The 27,503-nt window shown below is 30.6% G+C and overlaps 1 protein-coding gene across 1 annotated transcript; it reads left to right on the forward strand.

Annotated features, from left to right (window-relative positions):
• The first annotated feature begins 6,200 nt into the window (after window positions 1-6,200).
• On the forward strand, window positions 6,201-23,024 carry LOC119676921. Its single transcript, XM_038088189.1, has 10 exons — window positions 6,201-6,996; window positions 11,441-11,606; window positions 11,669-12,335; window positions 12,408-12,824; window positions 19,949-20,216; window positions 20,955-21,117; window positions 21,184-21,458; window positions 21,578-21,740; window positions 21,801-22,317; window positions 22,418-23,024. The coding sequence occupies exons 1-10, from the start codon at window positions 6,781-6,783 to the stop codon at window positions 22,836-22,838; spliced, it is 3,273 nt and encodes a 1,090-aa protein (XP_037944117.1). The 5' UTR covers window positions 6,201-6,780; the 3' UTR covers window positions 22,839-23,024.
• The last annotated feature ends 4,479 nt before the right edge of the window (window positions 23,025-27,503 follow it).

The raw sequence follows: 27,503 nt of genomic DNA on the forward strand, positions 1-27,503 counted from the left end.
TGCTGTAGGTTATAAGCTCATTTTTACTTAAAGACCAGCTCATTTTTACTTAAAGACCAGCAAGTGCTTTGGTTGGTGTCACTAATTAAACAAAAAAGTGACAATAAATCTGCGACTTGAGCATTGAAAATTTATGCAGTCTTGGCTACTTGTGGAAAAACACGATTAGTCATCGCTTCATCGCATAATTTGACAGGCACGAGTTCCAAGCCTGCCACTTGCAGTCCCCACAAATTATATACAGACTATAAACTAGTCACGAATTTCGGATATTTTCTAAGACCACTAATGATGAGTATTTGGTAATATTCGAAACAGCGTTGTATGGTCAGACAAATTTTAATAAATTAAATAAATTAAATTTTTGTCCTTGTCTTTTCTTTGCTATTCGAATCCGTCTAAATATTCATTTCTATTCTAAAATGATTACTACTGTTTAAAATAACTTTAAGTATATACAATATAATATCAAAGAAAATTCTAAGAAGCACTTAACTCAATATTTGGTTTTGATAGCAAACTTAAGATTTCTTGTTAGAACCGCAGCTAACTTAACTTGACTTGACTTCTCTTCCGAAACTAAGTAAAAAGTTAAACAATTTATTTTTATGGTTTTTCCTAAGCAGGAGGACTTAAAGTTCCTACAAATCTTATTTGGCATGCGTTTAGCTCAAACTATGGCATTTTGTATAAAAACTTCTACTTCATAAAATAACGAAAAATTTGTGTAAAAGTTTTTAGTATTTCTAAAAGAATAAATAAGATTTAAAAACATGTTTTATATTTTTTTTGTATAAAAAAGTTTTGATACTATTGAGATTAAGAAGAAACTTAAAGATATGGATTTTCGTTTTATGACAATGCAAATTTACAGCAAATCATAATTAACATTAAAATGTCATAATAAGTTAAACAAACCTATAGCATTTACTGTACATATATGGATAATATAGACAAGATAACTGACTGGCAAGGAAAAATAAAAAGAAATACACCAGAAACTAATTGACATTCAGTTGCTATGCCCACTATCTGGGGCCTTTGTGACATCAATTAGAGACATGGTTGATATAGCAGTAGAATAATAAAGGTCGATGGCGCAACGTTTGGGCGAGTGTGAGAGTTGACAAGGAGCCCAAAACTCCAACAACATTTCCTCAAATTCAAATCCAATATTTGCGGCTATGGGTTTTATAAGCATTCAATTTGAACTGTGATGCACTAGTATGGCTTCCTTAATCGATAGAAGAATACACAATATTTGTTTACGTTAATGAATATTTTCAATTTGCTCATACAATTTTTTGCATATCAAGAATACATGCTTTAAACCTTCATATACAAAAAGTAACTGAGAATGTAATGTGTTATATGAAGTAATTACAGCAAGTCCAAAAAGCGAATACATGTCACGAATTGTAGCACCACTTACAGTACTGTAGTACTTTAGTTAATTTGTATCATACCAGCTAGAACACTGGCAAAAAATCAGGCCTTTAAATTATCTGAAGCAGCTACGAAGTGCCAAAGAGAATCTCTTGTAAGTGTTGTTTGGGGACACATTTCATTCAATCAATTGTAGTCGATTGAATTTTTTACCGTTCATATTTGCTTATTTTGAGTTTTTCATTGTGAATAACATCTGGATCAAGCCCACAAACTCGTTGCCCACATTTTTGCTATTAAACGAATTTTCTTGACATCCAAGGAAAAACATTGCGTGTGTTTATTGACACCGACGACACATAGAAAGCAATTGTGTGTGAGAGAGTGTTTGGCTGTGATTAAACGACGAAAGACGGAACACTTGTCAATCACAAACATCAAATTGACAGTTTACATGAGCACGCGTTTGACACACCCCAATCGGAAAGTATCAATACACGTACTCACACCTCCACTCCTGTTAATACTAACATTCCTGTTTACAGTCTCACAGCAGAAAACGTTCAATATGTTGTGTGCATACAATATGGCTGAAAGCTTGGTTCACCTCTGGGATCCTGGAACGCTTTTGGCACCAAATGGAAATTTTTTTCCTAACTTCAAAATCAATTTTCTTAGAATTTAACTGCAGGTGAGTCTCTTACTCAATTGACGTCGGTGGGAACAGCATGTTTTCTAATATCATTTTCGGTTGTGCCCATTCACACTTGTCCTGTTTGATGAGTACTGGGATGTAATGAGAACGACGCCACAGCTTTAGTAGCAGGAGCATAGTATCTCAAATTATTGTTAAACGAAATTAAATTACATTTTCAATGCTGCCAGTCTTTGTGTAAAAGCAGGCATTGATTTGGTACTTTAACGAGATTTAGTGAAGTGCGCCAAAGCAACTCAGTACGAAGTGTGCAAATAACAAAAATCATCAAAAAGTATTTCATCAAATGCTACAAAGACATTTTGTTTCCTTGTATCAATTTTTATAAATCCAATTTGCTGAGCACAAAGCAGAGAAACACCCGAAAAACTCAACTTATTGTGAGTTTTTGGATTCAAATGGAAATTTATTTTATTTATAAATACTTTTTTTATTTCGTATGCGTAAATGTAGTGATAGCAAACACAACCAAAATGAATAAAACACCAGCATCCTCGAAATCCTTTCGCAGGATCTTGATAATTTTCTTTGCTGCAGTGTTGCCATATTATTGCAAAAGTTCTTGGTGCGTTTCAATTACACAATCCAATCCACAATCCATCCTATTTCATTTAAACAGTTGCGTTTAATTAAGCATATCATTTAAAAAAGTATTTATGTTATTAAAAAACTTTTCAAATTAACTCAGTAGTTGTGTGCGGCAGTATTTATCATCATTATTCACACAAAAGTGCACAGAACACGACACAGGCGAGGCACACTTCATAATACCGCCAAGTTTTTTATCTGAAATACTCATTATTCTTAGACTGTCATTTGATATTATTAAACTTCTATAATTAATTGTAGTCTAGCAGAAACGGAATGGGTAACGGAATAAGTATTTAAAAAATAACTCAAAATATATCTTTCAATAAATCCTTGAACTCTCCTTAATAATAAATAAAAGTATATATTAAATTTTGTAGATGATAAGTAAAATTTCAACGCAATAAAAATATATTTTTAAGAAAAAAAGTGCAGCGTTCATAAATGACTGTTTCGTTATCTTCAATTATCTATCATCTTTATTAAGTTGTAAGACTATTTGTGGCATTCATAAACGGAAATATAAACACTTAAATATTGTACGAAAGTCGAAACCAAATCTAAATATCATCAAATAATTTGAACTATCGAATTTTCTTAGCAATCATACTATTTTATAGAAACTATCTATCAGGATAGTTTCAACGATTCACATTATTTGACACAAATTGTATTCATCGAATAGTTTCAGCACCTCATGATTCGACAGCACTACAAACAACGATAAGTATGATCACAATCTTCGATGTTTTATAACTCAAACTAATTATATTTAAATTCATAGAGATTGTTTTCAACTACTATAAATACCTTCCTAGCAAGTTCATTATAGGCATAACGATGACGACGGTGTCTGAAAAATTTTTCACAATATAAAGAAGGTCCATGAAGTAATAATCCCCTAAATGTCATAAAACTGTGTCGAGGGCATGTGTAAGAGCAGACAGTCATTTTTCGACTTGTCTGTTTTAGTAAAGAAATTTGTCAAAAGAGCTCGTTTAATGGCTGAGTCCATGCAGTGAATAGGTTTTGCGAAGGTACTTAACATTATTTAATAAGACTACCTACTGAGCTGAAAGTTTTATTAGGATAAACAATAATATTAACTTTGGGTGCATCCCTCGTATGAAAATAAAATTTTTTGCCCACATCTACAATCAAAAATATTTCTACAAATAAGTTTGTGTATGGCTTCATGCATATATGTGCAGTTCGTGTTATGAGTACTGCATTTCCTCCAACCCCACTTTCACACAGTTGCATACCCTGAGAGACTCATTCTGACATCTCAACCGCATGCAAATGTTTGATGAATGTGCGCGCACACATGAATGAATGAAAATGGTTTCGTATCTCAGCTTTTTTCTACAGAAAAAGTGAAAAACGTCGCAGTTTTTATTAAAAATTTAAGATTTCATACTTCGTTTGTTCTGCTCTGACAAATTCTTCCACATTTTTATGAATTAATTTTTTACAACTACTGCAAATGATTATGTGGTACTCGTGTATAGATTACAGGTGCTCTGAAATCATCTATTTATTCGCTTGTTTATTAATCAATGCAGTTCCCGTATCAATTGAAACTATCTTCAATCTGTGCTTAGAGTTCCAGAACAGCTACTTTTAGTGATCAGCACGAGCTATCAAATTACGCAATATTTATTCAATAAATTTTTCTGCAAAACGAGTTTCTTTTCATAATTCAATGATACTACAAAATAATAATTGATTTTTTCCATAATAATAAGAGATTTACATATTAATATTATATTAGCTATAATATATGTACGGATATACAATATATATTGTTTGAGTAGTAAAACAAATTTTTTAATATTTTCTTAAAGAAATGTGGCATTACATACGTATAAGAAATGTTTAAGTCACACAACAACATTCAGAAACGAGCTATATAATTGATTTACTCTTTCCATATTTTTTATCAAATATTCTATAGCTTATCATTTCTTTATAAATTATTTAATAGAAACTAGTATATTTCATGAAGAGGTTTTTTTGAACAGTAGTGAACTACAAAAACAAAACTTAATTTTATATTATTTTAATTAATTGAATTTTTGGCTGGCCCCACAGCTATTTCGAGTATTGCCAAATACCCATCATCAGTGGTCTTGGAAATAATTCTTGTATTTAATTATTCGTAAATAATTATTTGAGACTGCAAGTACCAGGAATCGAACTCGTGTCCTGCCAAATTTAAAGCACAGAGTCAGCGCACGTTAACCAACTGACCCAAAGCCGTACTTGACTTTTATGTTCACACATTTTTCTTGAGTTTTGTTACTTTGCTGTGAAAGTTTTATTAACAAATTCACTTGTTCTGTTTATATTAGAACTAAATCGTAAACCAGTTGTAGAATAATTGAATTAATTAATTATATTATTTTTTTAATAGTTAAATTTCAATACTAAGAACCTCACAAGATTACAATTCAATATTTTATCAAATGATACAAAAATATCCAAAGCAAGCATAGAAAAAATCATCGTTATCAAGTTGGCTAACTTATAAAGCTGTGTATGCCTGAAAAAAACTTATTTAAATAAATTCAACTCAACCATAAATATCTACATTTAATATAGACAAATATAGACTAGATCAACAGCAAAAGTGCTAGATAACAGCACTTAAACGTGAGAATAAAAAACAAAGGACAAAGGACAAGTTGTAGGAAATGTGCCAGCTGATAGCACTTAACACTCGAAATGAGTATGAGAAAAAACTCTATTGGAATGTATATTCAAACAATATAAATATTAATAAAAAAAATAAACGATAAAAAAGTTCAAATAATAAAATTTTATTTTACCACAGAGACTTTTTTGAAGTCTACGTCTACGTCTACGTCTAAGTCCAAGTGGACAAGTTGGTGCTAGCACGTAAAAAATGTATTTGATTAAATAAAAATAATAATAGTAAATATAGAAAATAATATATGTATAATAAAATTAAGTGAAAAGAGAACATGGAAGCATCGATAAAGCTTATGTTAAATTTATTTCTATTGTACTATATTTGTTAATTATGAAAATATTTTCATTCTCCTGAAATTGTATAATTTAATCTGTCATTTTATTGTTTAAAATAAATTTTCTAATGTTGTCCAAGTTATGCTTAAATTTGGAATATCGGTCAGTATCAGACCATTTAGAAAATATTTTTGACATCTCTACCTGAAATTTTCAAAAATGGATTATAACATAAATAAATAAAACTACAATTGTTTGGGATTATTTTATGATTTATTTTAACGACAGTTTCTTAACAATTTGAAACCTGAAATCCCAATCAAACTGATTGTAAATATTACGACAAAAACAAGCAATCTTGTGAGAACTGAACTAATGGAATTCTCAAGATTTGATTTGCTTTTTCTTCAGTGCTCGTTTGTAAATAAACCAGAATTGTGACGTCACTTCGACTCTCAAAGCGCTTTAACGCAACTCAATATTAATCGCAAAGAATTTCAGTTTGGCGCGATCACTTAAGCGAACAGCAACTTCACACAGTTCGCTGGGTTATTTAAAAATTTTAATTTTCTATTTTTTTTGTTTTTAACTCATTTTAAAAATTCTTAATAAATCTATAATTTTATAAAAAACTTAAAAGAAATAAAAGTTTCAAGCGTCGATATACTGGCTTCTTAACAGAATCTAATGCTATGGATGCTCATTAGCTCAGCAGCTTTCGTAAAGATCAGAATCGTTTATTGAATATGAAAGCGTGTGAATCCCCATAGAAATTCCAAAGTGGCTTAGTTAAACACAGAGTCGTGCTAAGAAAATCGTTTAATTGGTTTTTAATTTGGCATTGAGTTATTTTATGTAATCTAAATAATATTGATAACAATACAACAACAACAACAACAACAACAACAACAACATTAACTACAACAATTATAATAATAAAGACAACAAGAATTTATAATTTCTGTGCAATAATTATGATCATGACAAGTCGAGTGATTGGAAATAAAAAATAAAAGAGTTTATATCATTTGTTAAACGCTGTCATTTAAAATAAAAATAAATTAATAAAACAAAAATTAAAATTAAATATCTAATTTATAATGTTAAAGTGTTTGTGTTCTCTGGCTTACATTATTACCAGTTGTCAGCTGTTAACAGTTTACGCGCAAGCTCCTACCGTTCCACCGATCGCTTGTCCCAACTACTTTCAGTATGGACAAGTGCGTGGAGAATATATTGGAAAGCTAACTCTTCCGAATGTTTCCGAGGGAACCACAAATGTGATGCTGCAGTTTTCTCAACGAGAGCCCGTTTATGTAAGTAAAAATAATTGCAATCCATATTGAACCTGGTTGATTGGATCGCTGCTACGAACCATAACTCATTTAAATTTATTGTAATCAGAAAAATAAACTAAAAATATTTCACTTCTTTTTAATTTTTCTCTACATTCAACAATTATAAAATCAATAAATTATTGAATCGGTGTAAGTGTTTGGGTATTCCCGCAATAAGCTGTCCCCTCATTAATAATAGTTACATAAATAATAGCCATAATTTAAGTGGATTTTATTTCCATTTGCCATTGGAATTATATTATATAGGTCTTTCTGTACTAAAACTTGTACTTAATACATGTATAAATATTATTTTTATCTGTTGGTAGTTTGAAGTTACTAAGTAAAACAAGTATATAATATTAGTAGTTAAAAAAAACTTTATTAAATCATTTTAATTTTCAAGGACCATCGTTGTGTACATATATTGAAAATGCACTTTTATATATTGCACTTCTAATATGCATTTTAATCAATAGGAATGTGCATTACAAATTCGTTATTATTAATCTAACCTCGATTTTTGATGATCATTGATGCTAAGTTATTTAAAGGAAAAGTCTCGAATATTCAATAACTTTATATCCAGGTATCTCATGTCAAACAAAACTATGGGTACTATGGGTTCTTAATCAATAGAACATGTTTATAATAGTATATTACATTATATTATATAATATAATAATATTGGGGATTATAATATGAACAAATTTCACAAATTTTTCTATATGTGAAATTTGCTATGAAATAGGAAACGGTAGCAGTGACAGCGAAAATTCTTTTCATAAGTTACACATTAATGGGTGTTTACAGTTAATATTGTATATACGAATATATAGTACACTATAAAATAAAAAAAAAAACAAATAAAGGTACAAGAAATCGTAATTTCAGTAATTTTTAAAACATTTTGGAACATGTTAAGTCAAGCTACGAGACATAAAAAGGACTTAGGGATATAGAAGTAATTCTTGATGAACATCATACTCTAACGTCCTCGAACTATTCGTATTATATTTGGTATTTTTGCTCGAACTTCTATTCTCTATGAAATGTTGAAATGATGGTTTATAGTCAAAGTTATGACTATTCTTACAATTATGAGAGAACACAGAAATCTTTCACCATTATTTCACGAAAATTTCTGAAATAATGCATCCGGTATTATATGTATCTAGTATAGCTTAAAATTTAGTTTGCTCAACTGCGTGACGTACGTATGATGTTACTTTAATAACTAATAATATTTATCCAATCTACTTTTATTTATCTAAAAATATATTCTGTCTTATACTTAAGAGAGCATTTATAGAGCTATAACTTATCACCTATGTGTAGCAAAGCGAACTCTAATAGAAGATATTCGAATATTCCTTTTAAGTAGAACTGAATAAAATTATATTTAAGAAAATAAATAACATGCTATTATTAGAACATATTATTTTTGAACTATTATTGAACGAATTAAACTATTTTATTAAATTAACCCTAATTACAACCTCAAGCTATTAACTTCACCATCCTAGCTTATATAATTTAAGCAAATCAAAGTGCTATCTAAAAGCTCTAAAAGCACACAATACAAAAAAAATTTTTAAACATTTTCAATATTAATATTTACATCTTCTGGTTCACTACGTTCCTAGTTATCGACGATCTTTTCTCTTGTTTCAATAGTTTTAAAGAATGTTTACTATCTCGAATACAGACATTTTGAATATTTTGTGTAGCTAATATAAACCGAAATAAATTAAATATTAATTTTGGGTGAAGAATTGATTTTTTTACAGCAGTGACTCCAACTATTTTTTTACTAATGTATAAAGTAGTTTTCTTCTTCAAAAACCAACACAAATTCTTCACATCTTTTTGGGAAACCGAAGCCAAATGCTGAATGCTAATCAGTATAAAAAGCGGAAATGATCACTTCACATTTTTCTATGTATGGAACATAATAGTTCGAGCTGGTTTTTCTCCAACTAATAATCGTATTAGAAGTGAGATTAATTTATTGCAAATATATCTTGTATAACTTGTTTTTAAAATATTCAGAAACAGCGGAGCATGTAAAGTATTTGTTTTTAAAATTGAACAATTTTTCTTTGTAAATTGAGAATACAATATCGCCTTCGAGCTGCACTAACTGTTAGTAAACCTCGTTCGCAAAACAACTTTAGTTGGAATACCCACCAATACATTACAAATTAAAATCATTTTCGGAACTTATTCAGTGTTGATGATTTTTGTTTCTGCTAATATCTCAAGTTATCATAAATATTTATAAGTTCTCAGTTCTTAGCTGAAGTCATTCTCAACGTCATACGTTTCTCGGAAATAGTTTCTAAGTTTGTTGCGGAATTTAACCATTGCCGAGTGCATTGAGTTATTGAGTTATTGAGTTATCAGTATTCATGACCTTTTCTAAATGGTGTTCCAGACACAGCGTCTTATCTCTTCAGATGAACAAAAGTACACTAAGGAAGAAACGCAATATTAGTTGCTTGAGTCGATAATCGCATGTCTTAGCTTGTCACTTCAATAAATAAATTAGAAATGCTTGGCAATAGAAATGTGCAGGGGAATTTGTATTAAAACAAGATTTATTATCGCTTGTCATGAAAACAACTACATATTTTAAAAAAGTATTAGTGAAATATTCAGAAATGTATTTACACTCAAGAGATATAATAGATTTTCTTAAACCTCTCTTGTTTTAACTTCCTATTATCTTTCTTTCACATAAATACGTTCTCTTTCCTACATTGATTCTTTCTTTCACATGAATATGTTCTCTTCCCTACTTTCATTCACTTTAATGAGAACTCGTTATGCTTGCATCGCAGGATCGGAGAAGCAGAAACTGCAAACATTTCTTATCGACTGAAAGTTACTAATCCGTTCAGCTAATCGCTGGTTATCTGTCTGAGTCAATGAAAATTAGTTGCTCAGCTATTAGGTGAACTAAAAATAGCTTTGAATAGTAGCCTTTCATAAACAGACATTGAATATATAAAAATGTGAATATAAAAATGCTGTATCTGTACGCTAATCGATTTTGTGCTGTTAGTCAAATTACAAGTCCTGATGCGAAAGGTCTTATAACAAGTACGATGAGAAATGAAAAAAGAAAACGTTACAAACCTACATTGGGTTACATTTATAAAAAAAGGTCAAGATATGATTCTGAGTTATAAAAATAGTTATATTTAATAAGTGAAATACTATAAGGAGTTCCACGTATTTTCTGCCGATTGATTCATATGTTTTCATGAATTTTAATTTCACTCAGTTGTCAGATAAATAATTCTGTCAACTTAGTTTTTCAAAACCTTAAATTTCCACCAAAGATAGTATCAGTTGAAAACATTATTAAAACTGTAGGCTAAAATTGTGAAGAAAGTTGGAAATATAGAAGAAAGTACTTGCTTACAATATAAGTTTACTTGTAAACTCTGCGGAAAGGCACCCAAAGCAGGAAATAATTTTATTTTATAATATATTGAAAGAAAAATCTCATGCGTTCTTAAGACTGAACTGAAAACTTGAATATATTTAAGAAGCTTTAAGAATTCTTTCATTTTGTTTTTATGAATGGCATATGGCTAAATAATAGATCACATAAAATAATTCCGATTTAAGTATGAATGAACATTTTTCGTTTTGTATGTACTGATTTATTTGTTTAAGGTGCCACCAAACACTTGAACTTGTTGAAACCTTCAATATTACTTTTTGTTGTGGCTACAGAGCACTTGAATCCATTATCAAATCAAAAGAAACAATTCCTCCTCGCAGAAGACAAAGAATGAATGGTTATTAAAAATGCTTATTTGGATTATTTATTTAACTTACCAATTAAAAATAAGTAAGTCAAATAAATTTATACTGCTTTTCTATAAAAACGCAACTAAATTACCTCAGTGAAATAAACAAAAAACGAAATTTAACAACACTAGGAAATCAACCAGGAAAAACACTATACACACAACATATGATATAGTAACAAATAAATATGAGGTCTAAGACAACGATTCTGTGAAAGATGACGTCTGAGTTGTGTACGGAAGAATACGAAGGGTCATTTTCATTCTATTTTATATATGTTAAATAGACATTTTGTGTAGAATTCACATTTTACACATATATAAAAATAGTACATAAATGGATATACATATGTATTAGTAAGTGTCTTATTTTATGAATTATATATTTTGTTACAAATAATAGTCAAATAATGAGGAGTAAAATACGCGTTCAGCACATTCAGCAGTAAAGACGGAAGTAAAAAAAAACTTTATTAATATATTACAACAACATTAAACAATATTAATATACAGTTGCATTTCTATAAACTATACTATACCTATAACATAGGTGTATTTCTATTAATAATATTCCTTTAACATAATTTACTTTCTTTTAGGGTAACTATGGCAAGCTCTCCTTATACAGTGATCGTGATACCACTATTTACAACATACAGAACGGTATTCCGGTTTCTTATCGCGTAGATTTTCCTTTGCCAAATGTGCTGCCAAAACTAACGCGAATCACGGTGAACGGTGAGGACATATGCTTCGCCAGTGATTGTAAGTGGTGCTATTGTAGAAAATTAATATTTGCATCTGTAATGTATAAATTCTCTTTACAGATCCTGCTCCAAGTACAATACTGAATATGGAACATACGTTACATTCTACGACTACAACATTTGTGAGACCATTGAACAATAATTTCAATATAGCTGATGGATTCAAGAGCGGAGATACCAACGACGTTTTTGCACAAGAACCAAGGCGTTTTAATAATCAACCTTTGCCTAAATTTATGTTTTCAAATGAAACCACATTTCAGCGTGAACCGCCAATTCGTCAAACTATTCCTCAAAACCGTCCAGTCACTTCAACACCGATTCAGCCAAGGCAACGTCCCTTGCCTTCAACACAAAATCTTAATTCCATATGTGGAGAAGAACAGGAAACATTTTCGCCATTCCTACATGGTGGCACAAGTATACCTCGTGGCAAGTATCCCTGGCTAACACCAATAAACCGAAAGAGTGCTGCTGGTTCAAGTTTTCTTTGCGGCGGCAGTCTGATATCAACGCGGTCAGTTGTCACAGCCGCACACTGCTTCAAATATTATCGCTATACTGCACAAGATCTTGTTACTTTTCCCGGAAGACATAACCTCAGCAATTATATGGAAAGTGGTTACTTAACACGTGAAGTCAGCGAGCTCATTTATCACCCAGACTACGCACCCGAATCCTTTCCTGATGCTGACATAGCAATTTTAATACTCACCGAAGCAATCAGGTATTTACTAATATAATATGCTGTAGCATAACGTGTCATACCTACGAGTAATGTTGCAACATTTCATTTCAGTTTTACTCCCTTTATACGACCCATTTGTCTGTGGAACGAACCCAATGATGATGCAGTTATAGGACAGAAGGGTTATGTAGGTGGCTGGGGTACTAATGAGAGAGGAGAAGAAGTATCAGATACACCAAAAATGGTGGATAGTAGAATAGTCAGCTTGGTTGATTGTCTGCAATCTTTAGAAGCTTTTAAAAAACTAACTTCACCTCGAACAATCTGCGCTGGAAACTTAGACGGTACTGGACCATGTGTTGGCGATTCAGGTGGCGGCTTAATGGTTTTACGTAATAGGCGTTGGGTCTTACGAGGTATTGTTTCTGCTGGTCAAACCAGTCAGGGTCAATGCAATTTAAGGCAATACGTTATATACTGTGATTTGGCAAAACATATGCCGTGGCTAAGGCAAAATATGATAGCTTAGCACAAATTTAAGTTAAAATATAATTTTTTATTCGTTGTCCTATTATATACTTTTTTTTTAAATAGAAGTACGAACGATTTAAGTGTATACCTGTGATCTTAGTTTGAAAGGAAATAAGTTTTAAGCAATTCTAAAAGCTAGTTCAAAGTTGCTGGCATTCTTGGAATGTACAACAAACGAGGAAGCCATCTGCATCCGATATCATTACAAAGCGATGTTGTTGAGGTTAATTGAATTAAATTAACAATAGCAATGGTCCTGTGTTGGCGCTTTTGAGATATAATATAGAATCCCACCTGTTTAAAAAACAATAAAAAATCAAACTACTAACTGAAGATTTTAATGTTTTACCAAAAATCCTCAAATCACAGAATGTAGAATGTTCTACTGCTGATGTTTGCTTTATAATGATGAATTAAATACTGTTAGAAATTGTAAAAGTTCTTATTACCTTTAAAAAATATAACTATTCTGAGAAATAATTTACATTGTAAACGATATTTATTTCAATATTTATTTATCATATCAATATTTATTTCAAAGTCAAACAAATTGGAATTGAAGGTAGAAATGCAGTGTTAGAGTTAAATTATCTCAGAAACAATTAAATTTAAATTAATGATTAAAAGAAATTCATAAATTTATTATGGAGTTCTCACCAGACTCTTAAAAAAATAATTTTGACCTGTCTTGAAAAAAAAATACTGGTTCGGTGGTTTATTCTTCTTTGAGAGGCGATTAGTAATTATTGCTGTATTAAATCAAATGCAGCAGAGTTTATAAATTTTACTAAGAATACCTTAAGCACCTCATATTCTAACTCAAAATATCAGAAATAGGTACTTGATTTTGTCTAACTGCAAACCTTATTAGAACTGAAATGACATAACGTTACATTGAACATAGAACTATAACTTTTTAGCGTAATTCGACTATTTTTATTAAGAGTAAATATAATATTTCTCCATCAAGAGTATTACAGCGCTTCTCTAACATTTGGATACCTTTCCTGCAGAATGATTTATCATTGACCTTAAAATATGCCTCTGTTTAGGCGATGATTTCTCTATCGAAATCAAATCTATTTTTACAAATAGTAAATGCTGGGGACCAAATTTGGCAAATACGGTGAGTGCGGAAGCTATTCAAGCTGTAGTTCGTGCAATTTTTCAATGGAAACCCATGACTCGTGGCATTGTCTTGGGGAAATAAGCTTTTTTTCTGCATATGGACCGTTGTTTCACGATTTCCACCTTAGGCCATATTGTGGTCGCTACCGATGGTCTGGTCTTTTTCATGACAGTTGATGAACAAAATTAAACGCGCTCTGAAAAATATGAGTGTCATAACCTTGCAAACAATCTGTAACGTTTTTGCATGTTCTGAGCCAATTCAACTCTAGAGTGAAATGGTGGATTCAAGTTTCGATTATCTTGCTTCAATAGCTCCAAATAGCCCTCAGTATATCGACACATTGTTTGTTTTGCTTACAGACAAATGTTTAAAAGACAACAGGCCATTTCACTATCATACCATATATCTTCAGATTTCGGTAACATTTCTCAAGCCAAGTTTTTGCTGTCACGTTGTTTTCTCCCATTGTTCTGAAAATATGAAACTAGAGTCACTCAAACAGGTGTAACTAAATAAATAATCGTTTAAATGTCATAAAATTTTGTCAGGTGTTATTTAAAAGCAATAAAAAGCCACTTTTTATTATATGGCTACCAGTGTGTTATCCTATGGACTGATCAACCGAAGTGCCAAGCAGCAGAAACTTCTTTCTATTTCAACGAAAAATGACAATATTTAAAATTCTTGATTTTAAGCCCGATCTTACCTAGACAAGGTATTAATGTGGACTAATTATTACGATATTCTATATATTTATTCTACACATAAAAGTATATAGTACATATATTTATATAACAACAATTTTGTATTGAGAACAGAATATACAATAGACTTTGTCGTACGTTGCCCTGAGTAAGCCACTGTATACAAAAACATTTCGCAATAATTTAGTTATCCAAAAACATTAAATATTTAATGTTATTAATTATTGGTAATATTGGTAATATATATATATATTGTACTTACATAGGCTAAAATTTTATTTTATGTTATTAAAAATAATCTGATTAATGAATATGTAGAGAGAGGAGCTACTGTAGCTAATTGTTGGCTTGGTACTCATTACATTTATTTTAACGGAAATGAAAGCTTCCACTCAAGTAAAGCTCCATCTTAGTTCAGCACCAAGAGCTTCGATTTCTTACTAAATACTCGACGATCTACGCTGAAAGTGCTAACATGAATTGCAGTACATTTTGAGATAAAGGCTGTCATGTAATTATTGATTCCAAATTGATGTCTCTGACAATGGCAAAAAGTTTAGTGGGCTTATCATATTCATATACTGGATTGCGATAGATACTGGTATTTGCGATAGAAGTGAATAAAAATGGGAACTTTAAAAATTTTTTAAAAATAATTTTGGCAAAATTAATGTACAGTTATTAAACAACATTTCCGAATTAGATTTGTTGTATCTAAAGGCTTTCGTAATTTCACTATTAGTTTCTTAAATTCGACACTTTCCATTTCGTTTCTTCATTTTAATTTATTTAATCTTAATATATTAAACGGTTAACCTGTACTTCATCGTTTCGACTCATGATCACATAGACAAAATTATTTTACTGCCTTTACTGACGTTTAATGTGGTACTTCTGACTAGAAGAGCTACTTAAAACAACCGTTTGACTCTAGCCTTTATTGTACATTATCACATAACTATATTCCGGTTGGAGTAATTGTGTTCATCATTACCATTAAATTAGAGTTAATTTTAGATTTTATTATTTGTACATCCAAATCGAAAAACGCTTCTGAAAGGACATAGTCATATTTAATTCTAAAATAAGCTGTAAAGCGGCATATTTTTATTCCTTAGTTATTTATTTTTATAATAGCGATCACAGAAAAGTTCAAGGATATCAGAATGATAAGAAATCAAGCAAGACGCGACAGACAAACACCGATAGGAGCCACAAGTCATTCCTTTGATTTTGTATTTTTTTTACTATCTGCATTCTTTCACATGTAAAGAGAAACTAGTTTTCTCTCAGCTTACGGAGAAGCACCTTAAGCCATAAAGTTTATGTCTGTTATTTCGTTTTCTTAAACTTCTAGACAAGGTAAGAAAGCCTAAGTATGAAGTCAGAAATAAAAAATAATGTTCACTCATCTGGAAATGCTAACTCATAGTGTGGCACAGCACTTAGTTGTATGTAATTTTAAAATAATGGGAAGAACCCAAAATAGATTCTTCATAACCTGTACGAGTTGTGTTAAATATAAATTCATTGAATTAATGCCTCTGTGCAAAAATACTTGTTAGCAAATGTAGTGGATAAGTAAATAAATGAGAGCTTGTGTAGTTATCTTCTGAAATGATGCAGTTGAATGAGTTTCAGCTCTCAAGTGTCAAACTGCTTTGTGCATTCCCCAATAACAGCAATAATGGCTTAAGAACTTACTAACTTAGCTCTGTAACAGTGCAGATGAACTCTCTCGAACAAGCAATATTAAGCGAAAACAATGCACTGATTTGTGGATCTCAGTCCGCAAATATTCGTGTTCTACCAGACAAGAATTATTTATGTGGATGCTGCAGAAGTTGATTCAAATGCACCTCAATTGACGGCGAAATTACTGCTTTAGAGAGATTTGAAATGTCTTTATATTCATTTGAAATATTTTACTACAATTCAGCTTTAATGCATGTTATATTACAACCGCTTACAGCTCGTCCCAACCAATTTATTTATATAGAGATAGACCTAATCACATACTTAACATGTCAGTTGTTGCTGTACATACTCGTTTTAAACTTAAAACAAAAACTTAGGGAAAATGTTTTTAATTCAATATTATTAATTATTAATAATAAATTCAACAAATTCTGTATAAATTCTATATATTCAGAAATAATATTTTTTTGCAGTTTGTATTTAGTTTAAATGCAGTTTTACAAAACTCTCTGTAACCCTGTATTTGCATTGGGTACTAACAAGCAATGGGTACTAAAAACACCAGAACGTAATTTATTTCTTTTATCAACTTAATTATTATTTATTGAACCCAATATAGTGTCCCAATTCTATACCAACAGCTCGTTTTAAATGTGCACAGAAGCCTGTATATTTCAATATTAATAGTACCGTTTACTTTAATCGAGTAGTGATATTAATCGTACTATAAGAAGGAAACTCATTCTTCTATATATATAACCTATTAAAGGAACTTTTCAGTTATAAATTATTATATTAAGCCTTGGGATCGCAACAAATTATTCATTTATCCCTTATATTGCAAATATTCCGAATAAGAGTGGTTTGTAGACGTCCTATTTACATATTTTTTTCAACTATAAATTGATGGTAAATTGAAATTCGATTACCTTAATTTATTTAAATAAAAATTTTAAAATATTGTATTTAATCTACCATATATTTATGGTTCTTATTTTCCGGTTTTTCCGATCGAAACCCAAAATCGATAATGAATTGAAATTTTTGTCTTTATCTCTGTTATTGAAACAAATACACCAGCAGAAGTTCTTAGTTGACTTATCAAGCCAAGAACAACACGACTCGTATATATATGAGCTGCAGTACTGCTTTATTTTGTTATCAGGTGCAGTTTATTTACTTTAATAAATTTCTAACTTATTGAGATGGAACGCAAATTTAAACACATCTCTTATTTTACAAAGTACATCCTATGAGCTCGTATATTGTATATAATCTAATTAACATATATATAAATCTTTTATGTTGGATAAGGGGTACGTTTCTTCTCATTCTATAACGCAATATGTTAATATGTACGTATTTATGTGGAATAGAATATTATACTATAGCCATTATATACATAAATTACATATACATATGTATATGTAAAGTAGGAAGATTTTCTCAACCCGTTGTATTATTCCAAGCTCACCAATATTATATTAATTGAATTATGCGTTTACGTCATTGGAATTTGGAATAATTTCGCATATTAACATACGAGTTTTAGACAAAACTCAGGAAAAAGAAACATTTCGTTTACCAGGAATAATTTAAGCTGTATTAGCTATTGGATAATTAGGATTTTTTGAATGAGTTCATTATACTCGTATATTGACCATAGAAATTAATGTAGTTACCAGACCTTATTTCACATCAGCTACAATAATTGTTGTTGTACCAATAGCAATTCAAAGTTTTAGTTAAGTAATAATAATAATTCATCCCTCAAAACTAAAACTAACTTAACTAACTCCAACTACTATATGAATCTTTCTATTCTTATTAATATTAGAAAAATTGACTGGAACTGCTTAATAGGACTAGACTTTCGATAGCGAATCAATGCATCTAAATAAATTTGTTATTAATAATTATAGTAAATATGTCACATTTAATTTAATAATTAATTCTGTTATTTTCAAAAGACAATTATTAAAAAATCATATAAATCTTATATAAAACTCAAAAGAAAAAAATTAAAATTACAGTTTGAGAAGAGGGGTGATGTATGATACTTCTGATAGATCATCCACCCAAGAAAGAAAAACTGTTGAAATAATTCAAAAGCGACAAATTATATCAAACTCTTGTGTTATGCTAACGTTTACAGTACAAATAGGTACAATTTAATTTAATGAGAATGAATTCTCACGAAAATAACTAAACGCAAATTTATATACATTTTTTGCTTTTACCAACATCAGTTATTCCTTCAATATCTTCAATGAAATCTGATATTTCGTGATGTTTGCTCATAAAATTTATGCATTAAGTTACCGATTCTGATCACATATTCGATCTAGCTTAGTTTATAGATTTCAGTTGCTTCTTCACCGCTTGACAAAATCTCAATTTTATATAATTTTAATAATTTACTTTCATTTACTTTTCATATAGATTTTTTGATTTTCAATACCAATACCATTTAAATACCAGCTTTGGTTTTCTAGACGAATTATTAGACGAAAATCTTTTAAATAGAAAATTCAGATTAAGTTCTGAGGAATACTATCTGTTAGTTGTTTGATTTGGTTGTATTATCACATTTTTGTAATATTTTTATGCCATAACACTTAGATCAAATATGTCAAGTTTATAACACCTTGGAATGTGTGATCGCCAGCGTTAAAACTCTGTGGGGCATGTGTTATCCTTATATGTACTTGAAATTACCACGTATATTGTTATTCATTTGTTGATTTTTCGATCAATTGTTAAACTTATAACTTTCGGTCAAGGATATATGTTGTTTTTAACTTGAACGCCTCTTGTTTTACGATTTTCCTCACAAATCTCATGCCAGAGTTTTTAAGATTAAAATCAAATTACACTTCTTTTAACACTTCCAAACTTGATGATATAGTTTATTAATATTTTTTTAATTATTCTTCCAATAAAATAAATAAAACCCAACACAGAATCCAAATGTGATTGCTAACGAAAAAAGTTGTGGGAAAATCTAATCACACGTTCGCCGTGCAAGAGTTTACCTTTGCTCTTGAAGTGATGTTATGTTAGTGATACTCTAATCTATTATTGCAATGAACCTGAAATACGAACGTAAGAACGTACGAACAAACGAACAAAATTTATAATTTTATTCAGATTATACTTTAATACAAAAGCCGCCTGCACTCCTCTTCAGCTTATTTGCGAGCTTATCGCGTATTTTTGAAAACTTTGTTTTACCCATGACTAACACACGCCGCACATTCTTATTCTCACACAGTTTGGTTTTACGCCAGAGCAAAAGCGTAATTTTACTAGATACTTAGTTCGTGCATAAATGCGTCTGAGCAGATACATTCCACAGCAGAAACCTTAGTGCGCTCAAACCGAAACTTGCCTTAATCCAACGAGTTTCGCAGCTTTCAATCAGTGCTCAGTGTTCGCGTCGATCGGGCGCTTCACGCTTAGTAGGAAATTTCATGAAGACAGTGATCGCGTATAATTCTAAATTCTAAATTCTTTTTAAATCTTTTTTCGAATTAATTTTATAAATTCATAATTAATTTGAATACTACCTTGTGTTTTGATTAAAGTGTGCAATTTAAGTATTTTGTGTTTCATCTTGTTTTAACGAAGATGCTTCGATTGCTGCGTTTGCCTTTGTTAATTGTCACGACTGCGTTTCTGTGGGATTTACCCGTCATTTTCGCACAACTGCCACCGATAGAATGTCCCCAATACTTTAGGTACCTGCGGTCAAATAATGAAAATTTCGGTTTAGTTACACTTCCGAACAGTCTATACACTGGAGGACGTCTCAACGTAAACGTAAAACTCTCTCAGCGTGAAATATTTAACGGCGTAAGTAGACTTTTGATTGACGATTTCAATTAAAAAATTTATAAATTTATAAATCAAAAGTATAAATTTATTGTTATCGAAGATTTAAATAACTGAAAACTTTATCTATTTATATACATTTGATACTAAAGACGATCTTGATAATGACGATTGGTAATTATTGAATTGATTGCCGTGAGTTGTCAAGTAACTTAAGTCAACATCTAAGATTACATATTGAAATAACTGCTTCTTTCACTGAAAGAACAAAGAACCAAAAATATCATATTTTGAACATTCTTTATTAGAATTTTTTCCAATAAATAGTATTCATTCGTTTCTGCTGGTTTTTCCGATTTTTTTCGCATCCATAATGGAATCTCGGTATTATCAGCGCTGTAATTATAATCTAAGCGACATACAACAAACATAGTATGTTCTGGCGAGTTGCTTACGTTAAGCGCTGCGGGGTCAGATATTTTAATTATTATATATGAAACCGCAGCAATCATTATCATCAATACTTGTTTTACTCGTCTCTCCTTCTTACCCAATCCTAACTTAGTTAGTATTTCCATTTATCAATTTTTCATAATTTGAAATTAATTTTATTATTTTGTTGAGATTTATTTGTGCACACGTAAATGACTTCATTAGTTTCTTGCTGACAATCTGCGATGAGTAAAAATTCCCATCTCGTCTTTGTATCCAATCAGTTGTAATAAAATGCGATGTCTTTAAATATCAATTCTATTTTAGAGAAATTTTGGACTTGCGCTCTACGAAAGCCTTGACAGATCAGTGCAGAATATCCAAAACGGAGAAAGTGTTCAATACAGATTCAACTTTCCAACACAGAGTGAGATTCCGAAACTCACTGGCATTGTCGTAAATGGGGAAACAATTTGCTCCGGCAGTGGATGTAAGTCAACTCAGAAACCAATTAAGTAAATCACTACAACTAATTACTGATTTGATTCTTGCTTAGACTCGCCTCCCAATATAAATTTTAATGCCGAACACACAATATCATATCCATCGGGAAGAAGACCGGTTGCTACAGCGCCTAACCCGCCACCGAGTTCAAACGTTGGTTCAAGCGGTGGTTCAAATTATGGTTCTTCAGGTAGTTGCGCCAGTTACTTCAAATATGAAAGAGCGAACAATGAGAATTATGGTGTGATAACCCTGCCGAATCAACTTTTCACCGGCGGCAAACTAAGGGTAGAAGGGAAGCTAATACAGAATAACATCTTCAATCATGTAAATATGAATTGCTATGAAACTCATGGCTATTATTATTTATCCATGAGTTCTTTCTTTTTTACTTATTTTATTATTTTTCGAAATGTGATTATTTACGTTTGTTTTCATGTTTGCAGAGAAACTTTGGAGTTTCTTTATACAAAAGCCTGGATGATTCAGTGCGTGACATAAATAATGGTCGACCTGTTATGTATCGCTTCAAATTTCCTGAACAAAACGAACTGCCTAGAATTCAGGAAATCAATGTAAACAACAACCGAATTTGCAATTCTGGCGGTGGTAAATATTTTTCTTCAACATATGTATTAGTCATATGTTAAAATTACTGATTCTATCTAGATTCGTCCGGAAGCATGAGATTCAGTGCGGAGCATACCATTAGCTGGACTGATTCAGGCAGACGTCCTTCAGTTCCGTCACCAGTACCATCACCAGTGCCAGCACCTCCAGCACCACCCCCACAACCAATAATACCTGAAATTCCTGACGATCTTAACAATATATGTGGACGCAAAATTGGTCAACTTACCCCTTTCATACATCATGGCAGAGAAGCCAAGCCGGGCCAGTTCCCTTGGTTGGCAGCTGTCTTTCACAGAGAAGCAGATGGTCCCCATTTCATATGTGGTGGATCACTTATCTCTGCGCGTACAGTTATTACTGCAGCACATTGCTTTTTACTTCAACATATAGACAAAAATGCTGCATTTATAGAACTGGGAAGCTACAATCGCACTGATTCAAGGGACACTGCAATAGCAGTGAGAATAGACAATATTGTAACTCATCCCAATTATAATGAAAAACAGTTACCAGATGCAGATATCGCTGTGGTGCATTTAAGTACAACAATACGGTAAGCCATTAAGCACATATAATATAAAATATATACCGCAGAAACACTCGTTTAGCTATAGTATATCTAATGTATTTTCTTATTGTGTTCGATTATACAGATTTAATGATAATATTAGTCCAATTTGCTTGTGGACCGAGAAAGTTGATTTATTTTATATAAAAGACCAAGAAGGTATAGTTGCTGGCTGGGGATCATTGGAAAACAATGTACTAACCTCGCCAACACCTAGATACGTTTCTGCCCGAATCGTTGATAATGATGAATGCGTTCAGTCAGCAGATGGATTCAGAAAAATGACAACTAGGAACACACTATGTGCGGGGAATAGAGACAACAGTGGACCTTGCAGTGGTGATTCCGGTTCGGGTCTCATACTACGCAGAGACAATCATTGGACGTTGAGAGCAATTGTATCGTTAGGCCAAACAGTGCTGGGTAGATGTAATCTTAATCAGTTTGTTATATATACTGATGTGGCAAAACACATTACATGGGTGCGAACCAATATACTCTATTAATTTGCCCTAACTATAGATTCAACTTTATAGATATGTAATTAAAATTTTAAGTTTTATATTAAAGCTAGTACAAAATTCTAAAAAACTCGCCAAATTGACATGAACATGCTTAAATTTTTGTGAACACTTTTATACATCAACTAAATTAAGAATAAAACTGAAACAAAAATCATTTAGATTAGTTTAGTTTAATAAATAAGCTCTTATGATTAATCCTAAAAACAATAAATATAATAATTTTTAATAACAGTGGATGGAGCATTATTGAAATTAATTATTCATATCTCATTAATAGTGTTAATAGAAGTAACAATATTGTACAGCACTTTCTATACTTATGTAAACCCCATTATCGCAGTATTACCAATGACAACCAAAATTTAACCCACGTAAAAATATGTCCAGCCAGACTTAGGCTACAGAATAAGCACTACTCTTAGCTTAAAATGGCCGCTGTGCTTGTCTCATTCGTTACGGCTGAGCAAGAGTTTAGACAATTTGATAATCTTTTTATTATTTAACTTTCTGTTTACACTTAGCGCTGAAGAATATTTGCTATAAACACTTATCATGACGAGATGAGATAATAAGATGCGCATTTAATAATCCGGTTTAAACAGTAAAAAATTCAGCTTCTCAGATGTGCAAATGCCTAATTTGAATATCGTAAATTTAAGCCCAATAAAAAATTTTTTTTCAATAGATAATTGAAATGTAAATGACATATGCCATTGATGTGACATTCTTCTGAAATTTTTAATTATTTGCGTATTGTGAATCAACACAGCTTCCACATGCCGACATGCGAGGGCTAAACAAACATCCAAACATAAACATAATAAATAATATTAATAAATAATAAAAAATAATTTAGAATAAAATAAAATAAAAAATTTATAAATAAAATTTTTCTTTTTTCGAAAAAACTACTCCTCTCAATTGCAGAAAAGTGTTATGTGCGCATAATTAGACGCCGTTCAGTCTAACATTGCCGCCGTCAATTGCTACGGTCAATTCACACATTTACACATACATATGTACGTGCAAATAATAATTGCGCCAGAAGCCTACTGAACCACTAAACTACTTTCGAAGCTATGCAAGTGCCGGCATTTTTAAGCAGAGCATAAAGACAACAGAGTACAACAGGTGATTGCACGCAAATGATTCGGACATGCGAACTGAGAACAACTGGCGAGAGAGAAAGCTCCGTGTTTTGTTTTGTCTTTATTGTATGATGCGCTGCGCACATATTTCGCCCACTCAATGCCATACATCCTGTTGAATCTACTCAAGCTATTGCCACACACACAAAAGTACAACTTACAATTCGCTGTGGGGTTTGCAATGTTGTCGAACATAAAAGCGAAATATATTGCATACTTTAAAGCGCTTTTGATTTGTTTCATAAACAACAACAACAATAGCAAACACCAACACGCCAATAATATGGACTATGACAACAACAACAGTGTTAAGGATTCTTCTTTTGAATATGCCAATGATAACTTGAGGTAGTCGCGCTGCTGCTGTGAATGGATGGATGCCAACGGCTATGCACAACAAGAAACATTTCAGTCAACGTTAAGCTTTCATCTCGTGCGGTTTGATTTTGAAATTCTGAAGCGGTTCACCAAACAATTTGTGCTAAGCTTTCTGAACACACTGAATTAAATAGAATTTATGTAGATTGCATTGTTGTGGCTCAACAAAGAAAAAATGCGGGTGTTGTGACAAGCGGGAAACGCGGCAACAGTGATCATAATGGATTTGAGCAAAATTTTAAAATTAAATTAAATAATAATAATAACAATAATACTACAATCGACAATTATAATTTAGATTTCAAAAAAAAAATTGAATTAAATTAAACAATAACAATAATAACAATGAAGAAACCGAAAAATAAAAATCAAAAATTTTCAAATTCGATTTAATTGAAATATTATGTGATAGGCAAGAAACACAAAATTAATTTAAAAAGTTTCCAAACTATTTTAAAATCTTAAGATTTATTATTTTCACTCAATTTAAAAAGATTTAGTATAAAATAAATTATTTCTCTACATGCCTACTCCTTTACTTTTTCAAATTTAAAATTAATTTTACATTAATGATTTTTTAACGTTAAAGTATTTTGTAAGTTAAGTTCTTAATTAAGCAATAATTTAGATATAAAATATAAGTAGGCACCACACATACAGCCTACATACTAATGCAAACTTACGTGCTCCAACAAGTCCTGATCGCAGGACGAATCTGTTGGTATCATCAAGTAATGAGTGGCATAAGCGTCGAAAGGTAATAACTTACAATTAATTTTGTGATATATGTCAATTAATGACAATGATTACTATCCATTTCATATTATTACAAATGTGCTGAAAAAATTTTAACATAATAAATTTTAAAATAATTTCATTATTTAGAACACACATATAGTAATACTTTTCTTTCAAAAATGTATAGTCTATATATAATAATTTGAATAAAAACAGAGCAGAAGATCAAAACACATAATTTCACATAGTTGTTCACATTAATGTTTCAGAAAGGCAATAAGTGATCTTTAGATAGAAGAGATCATACTCATCACACTTTTATGCATTATAAACACACCAAACATATTCCTAAACCAAATCAAAAGTAAACTATTTGAAGTGCACTTTCATACATATGCTTTCCACTAAAATATTTCAAAGATTTTTTATGGAGTAAAAAGTCTTACGCTCCCAACTTTCCATAAAATACATTATATATGAATATATTGAATATATTTTTAAAAACTTTGCGTGTCATTTAATTTTGATGAAGCATAAAAAACTAATAATTCTTAGTCTAGTAAACTTCAATAAGATCTTATATGGCTTATAACCAAAGCCAGGGTTGATATAAAATAATGTGTATTTAAAATGGATTACAGCACAGCATAAGATTACAGATAACTTGTAAAGATGTACATACATTCTAAAGCAATTAGCAGTCTTTGCCTACTTGAATCATGACTGTTATTCTTAATGAGATTTGATTATATTTAATAACTTAAGTAATACAGTGCTAACAAATACAACTATCGAGCTTCTTTAGTTTTCGTGACTGCAATTTGGAGGAAATGAATGAAGATTAAATAAGTCTACTCTTCATCAGCATGTCAGATTGCCATTTCCAGGAATTTTGTACCATTGTAGAGCTAAGTTTAACTCAAGATGTGCTTATATTCACCCGAACATTGTTGATAACCATTGGTAAATAATAAATGATCCAACACATTTTAAGTCCACAAAAACGGTACAAAATTAGAAGAAGGCAAGTAGATACAAATATATGTGTCAAACATGTGATTTTACCCTCTGAGAAGATAGATAGATGCATTATCTAATAATAAGCCAAAATAGATATTTTTTTTTAGATATGCATATTGATATGTTGAAGCTTGTATTCTTTTCAAAGGTTCATTTAATATGAAACCTAAGAGGAATTATTGATTAATTCAATAATTCTTCTTAAGTTTTGACAATTATTTCACAAAAAAAAAATTAAAGCTTTTTAATTATGGATAAGACTAATGTAGAAGTGCACAATAAGTCGCGTAAATATTTTCAATGGTTGAGAAAAAATGTACATTATAATTATTCCAATGTAAGTCTCAGTATTTATTATTTTAGCTGATGAATAGTAATGACATTCATGACCAGGGTAATAATTTTTATGTTTAAAGTTAATCATTTCATTTTAAATGAATTCTCCAATTGCAGAATTGCTTTCATTGGATTGACCACACACTTACAAATGTAATATTTCAATTTTGTACACCTAAAACGGATTAGATGTGTTCTTCCTGTTGAAACTTAAGATCAGTATTTTGAATATACATATATATCTACGAAATTCTAAACAAACGAACGCCTTCCGTATACTTTATAATATACAAATCTAAATTTTTTTAATGTTATATTTTTACACATTTATGCATGTATTTATATCGCATATGTTATTATTTATCATTCCATATTATTAATGGAATATTTATAACAATAACTTAAAAAAACAGTTACAATTAATTTTTTAAAATAATATTTATCCAACTAATTTTATTTTTATATATTCAAAACTTTTAGGAAAAATCGTAATAGCAGAGATTACAGTGTATTCAACAAAATTTAAGTAATTAAAAATTTTTTTAAATTTGCAACATTGGTGATATTGTCAAAAATTAATTATCATCTTAAAAATTAAACTAACAATAACTTATAATAACCAATATAGAATTTTTGATGTTTAGTGTGCATTCTAAAAATCAAGAGATGTAAGTGAAGTAAATCTCTTCACTTAACGCGCCATTAAGAACTTTATGAAATAAAATATTTAATAGAAAATAAAAAATTAGAAATAAAAAATAAAAAATAAAACAAAAAAATTTAAATAAATCATTGCTGTTGTGTTTCGTTTTAGATATAAAATTTATTTAAAAATAGTCAGTCTATCACAAGTTGTCCTGTGCTCGGCTGCAAATTTGCAATTTCCGCTTATAAAATGAGAATTTTATTGCGCATATGAATTACTTCCGTTCGGTATTTAATTTTCGTGAACGGATATGGACGTAGAAAATGTTTTGAAATTTATGCTATATTTTACATTACATTTATCTACCAATGTAAACAGATA

The sequence above is a fragment of the Teleopsis dalmanni genome, chromosome 2 (genome assembly GCF_002237135.1).
Source record: "Teleopsis dalmanni isolate 2A chromosome 2, ASM223713v2, whole genome shotgun sequence".
Lineage (NCBI taxonomy): Eukaryota > Metazoa > Arthropoda > Insecta > Diptera > Diopsidae > Teleopsis > Teleopsis dalmanni.